Consider the following 13,564-nt stretch of genomic DNA (forward strand, 5'->3'; position numbering starts at 1 on the left):
CTTGGTTGCACATACAGGTCCTGCCCCACAAAAGTAGAATTAAATGAAAATCAAAACTTCTCCAAGTTATATCGAGGCTTGTTATGCACATATTGCAGTTCTCCATCTATATATTTTCAAGTGCGATATTCAACTTCAGAAAGTTTAAATTACCACATACAAAAGATTTTATGATCTTGAAATCTTCAGGACCTTGTCTTTTCTGGTCAGTCTAATCTAATCCTTTACCTCAGGGATATATCTGAATTTATCTTTGATCACCATTGCATCAAGCTCCCAGGAATTAAATGAGAATCTTGTTACATTAAAACAAAGTTGTTTATAATCAACCATGCACAAGCTGTTGGTATGGCTAGCTGCCACACAAATCAAGGTTAAAACAGGCCAGGCTTACAGCTGAAATATAACTAATATGACATTATTCTTTCAGACATTTGGTTAGGCTGACAAATTTGTAACTCTGTAATTTACACAATGTCCCCATGACATGTGGCAGTACAGCTATTGTGTATGGAGATTTTTATCATGGGAAGGAGGGGGAGGAAGTCTACATTTTCCTAATGCAAATCTTTCCCATAACAATTTCGGAATGCATACTGGCTTGCTAAAGTATACAATTTACCTATCTGAGAGTACACGAAGTTCAAATGGTGGTGGATAATTATTTTAATGCAATGCAAAATTACCCTGTCGAACTCATTGGTCCACAAAGTGGTTAAGATACCATGTATAATACTGTTAAATAAAGTAGATTCTTTAGTAATATAAGGCTTGAAAGATGTATTCTTTCAACTCATGCATTGCACCAATAGAGTAAATGCTGTTAGAATTCAGTATTAGGAAAGAAAATTCAATTAGTAGGATTTTAACACTCTTACATAACACAGGAATTGTCTCATGGGATCAGATGGGAGTTTGTTTTATATGACCTTCCATCCCTAAGAGGTACAAAAAGCCTACAAGGATAGGGATATGTTGCCAAATAAGGCAAGATTCTTCTCAACCTCAGATAGTAGTTGGCCAAAGTGTAAGGACTTACATCCTTCACCATCCATTTTAATCCTATCTAATTGTAGATGTTCACATCATCCATAAAAATATTTTTTTTTTTAATTCTAACCATTTGGCCCCCATGGTATCTACTGGCACAGTATCCTGTGAGCTAATTGTCATGCGGTTTATTGGTTTCAGATCTCTCACAAGATTATTTTTTTTCCCCCTTTGTGTTATAATAAAATTCAAGCAACAAAAGCCTAAATCACCATTTCTGAGAAGTGCTTGTTATTCTGTACAATTCTTTGCCTCTGTAATTAAACACTCCTCGTAAGCAAGTCCTTCTAGGTCTGAAATTATTAGCTAACTACTTAAGGAACCCTTCAGTTAAAGCACATTTTTTATCATTTTCCTGAAGGAATTAGAAATTGGCTGCTACTACTGAGAAGATACAAAGATACCATGTAGAGGTAACTGCTCTGTTCCAGATCATCACATCTTAGGAAACCGTCGTACATACTGATCATACAGCTTCCTCCTTGCAAAGATGATTTTGTTCAGTAGTGCCACACTAAGCTTCCAGTTGGTGTAAAAATAAAAAATGTCCAACCCTTTGCTGCTGAACTAGTTCTGCTTTCCCATCCCACTTTCACCGTGTCAATTTGTGCAGACTTCCTGTGTGGTCTGACTGCTGTTGTGTATTATAAGAACAAATGGCGGGAAAAAAAAAATAAAAATCATAAATGCAGAATGCATTCTTTCCTCCAAGTTGTCATGTTTTATGATGTGGCAACCTGGAGCCCACCATCGTTTCATGTCCAGATCACAAACTCCCTGTATACATTGCCCATTGTCATCAACAGAGCTTGTTTTTCCCCTGTTGTTATAGACTCTATTTTCAGAATATCTGCTTAAATTTAATCTACAGCCTGAATTGCCAATACACTATGTACAATCAACCCTGTAATAACTTGCAGAGAGTTTAATGGGAAAACAAGGCAATGATTAGTGCAGTGAGATTAATACAGTTACAGGGTACATTCAAGCTAGCTTTCTGTACATTACAAGACATTTTGTTTTAATTTGTTTTATTTTTCTTAAACAGTGACTATGATATTTTTTCTGTAAATTAACTGAAGTCTTTTCCTAGGACTTTTCTGCTATGATGCCTGCCCAGTAAACCTCTAACTCTAGAAAAAATAATTCTGGCAATGGTAACTTCTCTGCATGTCAACAGAATGAAGTTATGCCTCCTGGAACTGGATCTGCAGCTTCATCCACGCTCATTCTTCTTGTTGCCTTTACTCAACCACGTCAATGTGAATGACACGATTTTTCATTGCAGTGGATCAGAATCTTTGTGTCATTTTGTCACTGCAAGAATAATTACCTGTTTTTGTTGTTGGACACTCTGCTGTGCATGGTTGTACAGTATCTACACATTAGATAGGGAAGAAAGGATGTAAAGTGCAATAACTGCATCCCAGACTCGAACCAATGGAGAAATTCAGTTTGTAGTTTACTATAGAAAATACTGCTAGAAAGGGTACTTCTAAATTAGGGGACCTCTTAATAAGAGAGTAACTTGTTTTTTCCTGGGGTATGGGGGTGGAGAACTGAGACTGCATTTATTTGTTCTTATGAGGAGAATGAGGGTAAAGATGTAAGAGAAGACCTCAAAAATAAAAATAAAAAATAGCATTCTGGCCAGCTTTGAGGCATCATGGGACAAGACTGCAGTTGCACTTGTAAGACCTGGTGCACGATGTAAGTTCTCATTAACCACAGATTTTAATGCATGTCATGACAAACAGAGCAACTTACTGCCCACAGATGCATATGCAACTCTCAGCCAACAGCAAGGAGATCTGAACTCAGTCTAAGAGCAGTCCCAGAGCTATATATGGGAACCACGTTGTTCTGAGTTAAAAATACAAATGTTTTTTTCAGAAATAAATAAAAATAAATAAATAAAAATCCCTTTACAAGAAATGGGAAACTATCAGCTCAAACGGGTGTCACGGAAAAAAAAAAGAATTACAATACATCAAGTCTGGTTTCTCCTGTTACCGCTTTCCAATGATTTAAAGTTGGTATGCAACTTATATAGTTAGTTTACATAGCTTGCCGGCAACCTAGAAAGTCACAAGTTTGTTAATAGATTATGCTAAATTTCTTCATCTGCTTGAATGCTGACTAAAGAGCAAAGAGTTAGGTCATCTGTTTCTTTTAAATACAGGAAAAAATAACTAGAAAATTAAAACTTAATGTAACCTTATTCCCAAGAGCTTTTTAGAGTCCAGACTTCAGAGAGAGTGTGCATCAACAGGCTGGAATTAATTAACATAGTAAGTGCTCTGACCAAGACATTTTTTCTCCTATTAGATACAGAAACTTTATGTGTAGAAGAAAGATGTCAAGCCTTCTGCAAACACATGGGCCCCAACTCCCAGTTACTCTAATTCAGTAGATCTTAGTCAACGAAGCTTTGTCAGTTCATGTCAGCTGGAAATCTAACCCCAAAAGTCACATAAAAGACCTTGCCAATTAATTCCTCTTGGAGTCAATGAAAGTTTACATCAGTGTTTAAATACTTTTCTCCCCATCACCCCATTTGAGATCTTTAATACCTATCTCCCCCTTCCAAGCTTGTAATTCTTCCCAGGCTATATAAATCCTTTATTTTGGCATGTCCAACCAAAACTTGACTCCAGTCAACAACATTTTGTAACTCTTGGCAAGGCCAGTTTTTCCAACAAGGGGCAAGTCCAAAGGCTACGGGGGCACCCACCAGCCTCAGCAGTCCCAGGTACTGGTGGGACTGAAATTCTTCCCTCAGACCACACCAGGGCAGAAAGGATGTCCAGCTGAAGGTCCATGTACTCTACTGACAGGGCACATAAAAATTAAGGCTCGAATATATAACACGGATCACGGACCCAGTACTTCCTGAAGGAAGCTGCATGGAAAGCCATGCAAACTTCCCAGGGACCTCAGATTAATATGCAGTGAACCCTTGCTTGCTTGAAGATTAATTACAGCCTAAGAGATTGAGAAGTTAAATTCATCCTACAAATGCTTGAAGGTGAATTTAGTTACTCTTTGCAGAATTAGGTAGTCTCAACTTGAAATCTGTCAGTGGCTCCTGGTTCAAGGTAAGTGTAACGGGAAGGGTAGTGCTGGGGTAACACATGTAGATTAATTCACTTGTATATTTATAACCTATTCTTTGTGGAGAAAGATTATTGAGTCCACATTTTTCAGTCAGAACTGGAATGTCCACCACTTCAAAGACTCTCTTGAAGTCCTTTTTATAATTCTATTTTTTTTTTTTTTTTTGTCACCTGGAAACCAAGAGCCCTATTTAAAAATAAGAGTCTTAAAATTAAAGAAAAAATCTACTCTCTCCTCCCTTTTTACTTTAAAGCTTTTTATAGTATCTTACAAATTGTTGGATTGAATATGCTTAATCAAGTCACTCAAAAATCATACCAAGATTTCCGGCCCCAGCTAAATTCTGGCTTCACTGATCTACTAATTTAATACAAAATTGTAGTATGCAGTTCAGGTATGTTAAGCTGAGAATCAGTCTTCCAGTACTAAAGATGCTTGCAAAGTTACCTGAACAATTAAATTAATTTTTAAACAGATAAAAATTATCTATATAAAGCATTTCTTGAAGATAAGCAGCTACAGACAATTTAACTTGAAATCTGAAAAGAAAAAAAAAAAAAAAGAAAAGAAGAAATATAGTACAACTGACATGACAGATTTTTACAATAAACCAAAATCCAAACATTCAACAAAAGGGAGACAGTACAATTATTGTGATAAACATTGGAGCCTCCCAGTATTTCTACCATTAGAAAAACTTCAGTTTTAAAATTCAGCTGGAAAAAACAAATGAACAACAACAGAAAAACCAGTATCCAGCTCAACAGGAGTTCAGTAACAAAGTGGTACACTAATACCAGCTTGGGACCAACTCAAGAGCAAGTATCCTGTAATGAATGATCAAAACGAACTCAGTACACAAGGGATGCACAGATTTTCCCAGATGAGGAATAAAAAACCTGAGAAATTTCTTTCTCTTGTGATGAAACATAGGGAAACACACACAATCAAAGAAGAAGCATGTGAGAAACTTATATAGAAATGCAATCCATACGAGACTGGTGGTGTTGTTTGGTTTGGATTTTGTTTTTTTTTTTTTTTTTTTTAATGAAGGAAAATTAAAGTCTTATGGGTAAAAGCATGTTCAGCTGCTCATATAAAAGAAGTTGGATGGTAACATTTAGGTTATACTAAGAATTTTTTTAGTGCCATAGAGTATTTTTTAGCTCCTGAAAGTGAAGCTCCTGAAGTCCACTTTAGAGGCAGTGATACCCAGCAGACAAACCATAGGGAACAGCTAGACTGTTTTCCTTGCAGATGAGAAATTCAGATCCTGCTCAGGTCAAGCAAAGGAAAATCTGGATCTTGATGTAAAGGCCCAACAAGAGAGACTTCAAATCTCCATGTTTTCATTTTCCTTCACTCCATCCTTGGTATGACACCTTAAAACTAGCAGGGGTGCAAGAGATCTTTAATGAATCTCTCTTGAACAAAACAAAACCTGTTATAAAGGAGGTTATGTGTAAAGCCTGGTTAGGAGGTTGCAGAGAGCTAGGCATGAGTATCTTTAACCAAGTAATAAGTGATAGGTAATGGCCTCAAGTTGCACCAGGGAAGGTTTAGACTGGATATTAGGAAGCATTTCTTTCCAGAAGGGGTTGTTGGGAGTTGGAATGGGCTGCCCAGGGAGGTGGTGGAGTCCCCATCCCCGGAGGGGTTTAAGAGTCAGGTCGACATAGCACTGAGGCATGTGATATAGTTGGGAACTGTCAGTGTTAGGTTAATGGTTGGACTAAATAATCTTCAAGGTCTTTTCCAACCTTGATGACTCTGTGACATAGGCAATGCTGTAATAATAAGTGCTCGAAGAGTTTCACTGCTCTAATGACACCCCTCCCCGAGGACAGTGGGGTATGCAACCAATGGCTGGGAAAATGCCAATGTGGCACAGGTATTGCTGAACGAAGGTGATGAAACACAGGTGAGTAAAGTGGCTTGTCAACTGGGGAGAAAAATGAGGGAGAGCAAGAAGTGAAACTATGAAAATAATTATTCACATGTGCAGCAATCAGACATGAAAAGAGCAGCTATGCAGAGAAGGAACTTCATACCAAAGGAGAGACTAAGCTTCGAGGGAGGTTAATAAAGCAGAACAGTAACTGAGCTTAGAAACTTTTATAAAGGGTAGCTGAACAGAAGCATCACACACACACAAAACACCCCAAAACAAAAGGGAAAAATAAGAAAACCAGACCCCCAAGGTAAATAATTTGCCATTAGGCAAAACTCAGCCAGATCATTCAGCTCTGGGTTCCAGGCTCAAACCAGCTTCATCCTAACTACTTATTGGAAAAAAAGCCGGGGCACGCGAGGAATTTGAGTGGCTCATTTGTGGAGTTGCCTTGCAAAGGCAGATTTACTGAAGAAAGGCTTTTAATAAATGGGCAAGGAATTACTTTTCTCAAAAGAGTTAAGTTCCAGTTTCGGTGAAGTAAATTATTTTCATGAGGGCAGGCAGTGAAAAGCCCAGCCCAAGGCTGAGCCCTGCTGTGGGCTCTGTACGGACAGAGCCATACATCCCTATAGCCATGAAAAGTTTAGAGCCAAAGTAGATAAGACAGGTATTAACAACTCCATTTTACTGGTGGGAACTGAGGCACACGGAGATTAAGTAACTCATCCATACGGACACAGAAAGCCTGGGAAAAGCTTGAAATTATAACCTTATCTCTCAAGGCACAATGTAACACTGCCACTGCCCAGTTACCTTTTCTTTCTACAGGCAATTTCCTCCTTACTTCAGTTCCTGAGTGCTGAACCAGACAAAGCTTAAAATTTGCAATGGGTTACTTATGAAAGAGCTGCAGAGATCTGCGGAAGTATGTTAGGACTCTCGTTGATTTAAAAGATGATTAAATAGTAGGTGAAATGCATGTATATATCACGATGATTCTGTTTTTACCTCCATCCTGTAACACGTGTCCACGTAACTGGATGTTGCTAATCACCAATCAGGAATTAACTTTGGGGTTATAATAGATGCTGAAACAACACAACCTCTCCCTTCCCTCAAAAGAAAGGAATCTGAACTCAATGTCTCAAGGATTTAGCAAGGAAACCACTCCAAACAGCTACCACATGACCCAAAACATGGATGCAAGACACATTTACAGGTAAAAGAGCCGTCCCCTCTGCTGCAAGATGTTGTGGGCTTGAAGTTAAAGCTAAAACCAGTCAGATAAATTCAAGGATGAAGAATTCATCAAGAAAAAGACATCACTACCGGCATAGGAAGTCCCTGAACTACGAATCACTGGTGGCTGGGAAAGTGTTACTATATACCATCATAGACTTGCTTGGCATCCGTGTTGCTGGTGCAGTAATTTTATATTATGTTTTAGGAGTTAGGGCAATTTAAACAATTAGGCAAAGGAACATAGCAGAAATAGTAAGTAAACCTCTTTGTGATAGAGCATTTATTTGAATTGGATGGTTAAATCCCCCATAAAGCACCTGGAAGATTTAACAACTTATGTCCAAATGAACAAGATGTAATAAGCTTGTATACAGGCTTGATATGAAAAGTGGATTGTTTTTAGTAAAACAGCGGAGAATAACCTCTTATTGAAAAAAGAGTGATATTGAATTTTAATCAGGGGAAAAATAAAGATGCAGGAATAAATCTGCACAGGCTTAGAGAAGGACTAGATGACTTTCTCAGCCATCAACAATGGATGCAGGAGTGTGTTACATCCTAATCTGGTATTTTCTGTTGTCTTTACTTTTTCAGTCACCCCATATATCCTGCCTTCTTAAGAAAAAAAGCCAAACAAAAAAACTCCTGTCAGTATTTTCCTCTACAAAGTACAGATGAAGCACAGACACAAAAGATGAAAAGTGATTAAAAACTCATACTTCAATATAGCTGTCCCTAATTTTTCATCTCGTATTACTCACTTGAGTGATTATAGAGTTACATGTTCAAACTGAAAGCAGAGGAATCCAGACTATGTTTTGCTGTTCATATTGTATATACCAGAGCTTAGTAACAACCGTCATCCCCCTGGTGATACTCATCTGCATCACGACTCGGGATTTATGTGACCCTCACTAACATCTCTTTCAGTGCCATCTCTGACACAATCTGTATTTTTGGAAGGGTTAACAGGAAAACCATTTTTCAAATGTGTTTTTACTTATTACGAGATACACACACCCTCCTTTCACACATACTTTTTTAAAAAGCAAGCATATTGTGGCAATTATAGGGGAATTTGTATTCTCCACTGACATCTGAAATTCCATTATCTGTATTTCGTGTTGACTATGGAGTCCAGCATTATGTTCTTGGGCCAAACATTCAGGGCTTGTTTTCTTTTGTTTTGAGTAGTGGGTGGAGACAACATTGTTCAGGTCCTCAGAGTAAAGAACATGTGAAATAATTTTTTTTACTTCCTTTTATGAACAGTAGTTCTGTGCTCGGGGTCCATGCACTTAACTGGTCTGTTCAGATACTGAAAAAAGTACAGGATGCCTTATCTTTGCTAAAATGGAAAGGTAAAAGTCAAAACAGGAACAAGACTCTCATCTCTACAGTTACCTCGGCTTATTGTTCTATGCCAACAACTAAATCTGAGATGTTGTGTGTACTTTCCTCACCCATTTCCCAGTATGAACACCTTGACTCTATTTAACCCACCTTAATTCACAGGCAATCACAGGAGCAGGGTGTGAGGATAGGAGTTTTTAATCTAAAATAGCTCATAACACAAACACCAACAAGGCTGAAATTGCTCTTCCTGGACTGACTTGCCAAGCATGAAAAAAATTTTTTTTCCTGAAAAGCCAAACCATTTACATGTTGTTCGGATGGTGTTTGTGGTGGAAAAAGGCATTTTTGAGAGAACACTCGAACTGGTACATCCGCCTGACATGTGACTGTTCCAAACAAGATGTTCCCCACTCCACTAGCCAAGTTGTACGGGCCAGTTCAATAGGACTTGTGAAATTCAGGTCATCTGTATGCAGAGCAGTACAGCAAGATTCACTGCTTCACAGACTGTAAGTTGACTGCTCATCTGAGTGAAAACTCTTACTCTTTGCTTGGATTTCACCTTGAGGTTGCGAAGTCAAGTTAAAAACAACTTTTTTTTTCCTCAGCTATAAGCCATAGAAAGGTCACATACTTCTTCAGACAGGAATGCAAAGGGGTACAAGGTCTTCCCTGTATAGGTAACTCATGTGATTTATAGTGCTGCATCTAGCCTTGTTGGAGCCAATTTAAGGGAGAAAAGCAAGAGAGGAGATGTGGCCTTGAAGGATTTTATTCCCCCCTCCTTTTTGTGTCTCTCCCTGCCAGGCTACAGTTCTGTTTTTGCTGTTGTAGGGTCCCAGAGCACAGGCTTCAGCAATAGTGACCAAAGCTGGCCCTGTCACATACGAGGAACAAACCCGTGTCCGGGAAGATTTGAACAGGGATTAGAGACATCTCTGGAGTAACAATTGCTGATCTCATTCTCTTTTATGCACTAGGGGGGCTAGATCCCAACTTCTGTAACATTTTGGAGACAAGTAAATGGGATTTCTGTGTCTGCAGAGGGCTAGGTGAACACACATCATTTGCTGGTAAGGCTCTGAAGGCTTTTATAAAGGCCTGAACTCCAAAGAGGCAGACATGGCACTTATTGTAGTCTCACTACGAAAAGTGAGAAGGCTTCTAAAAAGGGAAGATCAGGTAGCAGTTTGTTAATGTCAAAGCATAGATCTTATGCTGGGAGCTTATCTGAAATGAGACAACAGGAGAAAAAGGAAATACATCCACAAACTCTCACAGATTACTCCCCAATAACGTTAATATTCAGATCACTATGAAGAAATCCAGCACAATAAAGTATTTTCTGAAGTGGGTTTTGTCTGCACATTAAATTGTGTTTAGAGCCCATGAGTTCCCCCCCCTCTTGCTGTAACGTGAAGCCAGTGGGTGCTGTGACTTGCCGGAAAGTATTGCAACAAAGTACGGGACAAGAGGGAATGGCCAGGGAAGGTTTAGACTGGATATCAGGAAGCATTTCTTTCCAGAAGGGGTTGTCGGGCATTGGAATGGGCTGCCCAGGGAGGTGGTGGAGTCCCCATCCCTGGAGGGGTTTAAGAGTCGGGCTGACATAGTGCTGAGGGATCTGGGGTAGTTGGGAACTGTCAGTGTTAGATCAATGGTTGGACTGGAGGATCTTCAAGGTCTTTTCCGACCTCGATGATTCTGTGAACTCTCACCATCCTACCCTAAACAGACACAATGGAAGAGGGAGACCTGATGTAATATTATATATACACACACACACCATATTTCCATTTATTTATTTTAATAACTCTGCTAGCTCTCCCAGCCCTGCTGGGTGAAGTCCAGCAAAATCCCCTGCCATCCTCTAATACCATCTCTCCCACGCATTAGGCTGCACCACCAGCCACAGCCTTGTCTGTTGTTATATTGTACTTTTTCTTTTATTATTACCTTTATTCAGAGGGCAAAGAATGTGCTTCCAGGGGATTTGGGAAGCAGGGCAAAGGAGCCAGAGCTGGGGTGGGGGTAACCAGCACCAAGGCAGCTTCTCCGAGTCCCTGGGAATTATTAAACCCCAATGCAATTATTCCCGCCCCCACCCCCCCCGCCTCCATGACATCTGCATCCTTCAGTCTTTTTCCAGCTAAGCAGGTCACAAACTGTGAGCGAGTCACAGAATAAATTACAGGGGGTGCACAAGGAAAAACAAAATTGAGAATTTGCCACCATAGGGCACTACTGTTGAGCTGATTGTAGCATTTGCTACAGCATTTCATTTGGGTCTTAAAGAATTGCCTTCTGCCACCTAAGAGAAACATGGAGAAACACGGAGAAACACTCCTCTATTTCTTATAAATATTAGCTACAGGCTCCCTTGATATATAGAGGGGAGACACTAAAAACAGTAAACTCAGAGGTATCAAACAGGCTGGAAATCAGCTTCCAGAAGAGGAACTAAAATTTATAAGAATAGGTAGAAGTGGCATTACAATTTAATAAGTCACAAGCCACATGAGCTGCATGTTGACTCTTTTTTTACTATCAGTGATCATTTCACTTATATTACATACTGCCTTTTCCCACCTCTTAGCCCTCTGCATCCTACAGTTGATCTGCACAATGTCACATCCATACAGAGTTGCTGCTGTAATCATACACAGTAACTACACAAAGAAATATCCAGTAAAATTGACTTAATTACATCTTTGTCCTACTGTGTGTCCATACAGCTGTAATCTCCAGATTCACACACAAAAGTTGGGAAACTTCAGTCATGCTGTAGGGAAAAATTGCCAGGGTGATATTTCTCCTATGGCCATGTAAACATAATTTTTCTATGAAAACACAATTCTTCAGGAGGGCAACAGTGTCTCCTCCTTTCCAATTTACAAGTCCTCTGTGTCATCCCTCAACTCAGCAAAAACCTGGCATCACCTGACTTGAGTAGCAAAAGAATCAGAAGTAGTCTCATAGAGCTACATAAACTTTAAAAATAATTCCTAGAATAGCTTTTCTGCAGCACACACACTGTAAGACAACACATATGGAGCTCTGAAAAAGCACTTTACTGGCATTCATTGGTGATGATTCACAGAAGTCACCCTGGCTCTGGTCCGATGTAGTGTGACCACTCATCCCAGATGCCAATCACAGCCCTGCACTCCACCATCCTGCATAACACTACATTTGAGCTAACATCCCCACTGAAGTTTTGGAAGTCAAATAGAAACTCATCATTCTGTGCTGACAGTCCTAAATGACTTTAAGAAAAAAAAACCCACAAAAAAACCCTTGCAAGAAGACTGCTATGCCAAGTCTCATACCACAGACAAGGATAAAGGATTTTAGTCCACGTTCCTAAACACAAGCTCAGAAGATGGTCAGAGAAATTTAAACTTCTGATAAAAGAAAGTTCAACACTCTGCAAATATGAGGAAAAAACCCTACTCACGTAAGTAGACTTTATAGTCTGACTTTTGAAGGGTTGTTTTTCCTCTTTCAGCTCAGGACACATTAAGTTCTTTAAAACATTGTAGCAAAAAGCTAAAGTATACTTTAAAATATTATTATGCTATATATATTTCATAATAATATCACAATTCACACACCCCCTCAAAATCCCTGTAATTTACTCCCTAAAAAAAAATATATATATACTGTATTAGGTGCAGCTTCATGTTTTACATAAGAGCAGAGGGAAATATACTTAACTTTATATTTAACTAATTTTATAATTTCACCATTTACATTCCCAGATGTTTCAGTGAAGTTTCTGCAAACCATCTGCAAACTTTTCACATGTCCGGATTCTAAATAAGGCAAACCCAGGCACTTATAGCAGCATTAAACACAGACATATAGTACTGTGCAGCAGGCATTAAAGGTCATTATTTTTTTCCCCTTATCCTTCTTTTTAACAGTTCGAGTTATAATTTTTTCACTATTAAAAAAAGCAGTGCTGAAGGTAAAAATCAGTAGCAACTTCCAAATATCAAACACATGCCTTAAAGGGACAACAAACTGTGGGAGTTTCAACAAGAAAACGAAACAAGCACGTTTATCCCTCTTGCTTCCCCCAAGACTATTTCTCACTTCTTGATCAACTTTCACTCTGTTTTATGCTCCTCTGAAGTTTCCCACCCGTTCCCCTGCCGAGCACAGTGAGGAAAGCAGAGAGTTAAACCTACAGTTTCAACTGGTGTGAGCCTTTACTATTAACTTGAATTTACAGAGCAATCTCTCCTTAAAAAAAAGAAAAAAAAAATCCACACTGCACTGTAACACCGAGAAGTATATTTTAAAAATCTCCCTTGGGTCTCTCTAAACATCTGCTTAAAGGTTTGCTGTATCTTAAAAAGGGCTCTAATTACCAGAAACTCCTCTCTTACTTAAGCCCAGGGCTCACATTTTGATTATAACTCAAGCTCTAGTTAATTTAGGGCTAAACCAAAAATGCCTCTACCAAACAGAAGAAAACATAGGCCTACCTTAAAACTTTCCAGCTTTTCAGAGGATCCAAATCAGAGATTATAGACACCATTTTAGTAATAATAACAACAATATTATATATATAAAAAAAAATAAACCACCACACCACGGCAGAGAAGCCTAACCACAAATGCAGCAAGTACTCTACTCAGTGTGGGAATGACAACAAACCCAGCACAGCTCTTCCTCCTTCTCAAGCTGATAAGCACTTGTCCCAGCTTCTCTCCACCCCCAAAATCAATCTTGTGCTATATTGCTCCACAGTCCCAGTTTCATTTCTTCACCACTACCTTTTAAAGCCCTTGTAATCTGCTCCAACTGATCAAATTTGACCTTTTTGTAGCCCACTTTATTCCAAGCACAGCCCTCAGTTAAATCTCTCTTTATTAACACCGTCCTTCTTGGCTTTCT

At 39.0% G+C, this 13,564-nt stretch overlaps 1 protein-coding gene across 1 annotated transcript in view; it reads right to left on the reverse strand.

Moving 5' to 3' along the window:
• The window catches only part of CELF2 (CUGBP Elav-like family member 2), a 382,663-nt gene extending 369,397 nt beyond the window's left edge, over window positions 1-13,266 (reverse strand). Inside the window, exon 1 of the mRNA XM_074903509.1 lies at window positions 13,153-13,266. Coding sequence (XP_074759610.1) covers window positions 13,153-13,205 — 53 coding nt within the window. The 5' untranslated portion in view covers window positions 13,206-13,266. The remainder of the gene's footprint in view (window positions 1-13,152) is intronic.
• Window positions 13,267-13,564: the final 298 nt, after the last annotated feature.

The sequence above is a fragment of the Athene noctua genome, chromosome 3 (genome assembly GCF_965140245.1).
Source record: "Athene noctua chromosome 3, bAthNoc1.hap1.1, whole genome shotgun sequence".
NCBI classification, from domain to species: domain Eukaryota; kingdom Metazoa; phylum Chordata; class Aves; order Strigiformes; family Strigidae; genus Athene; species Athene noctua.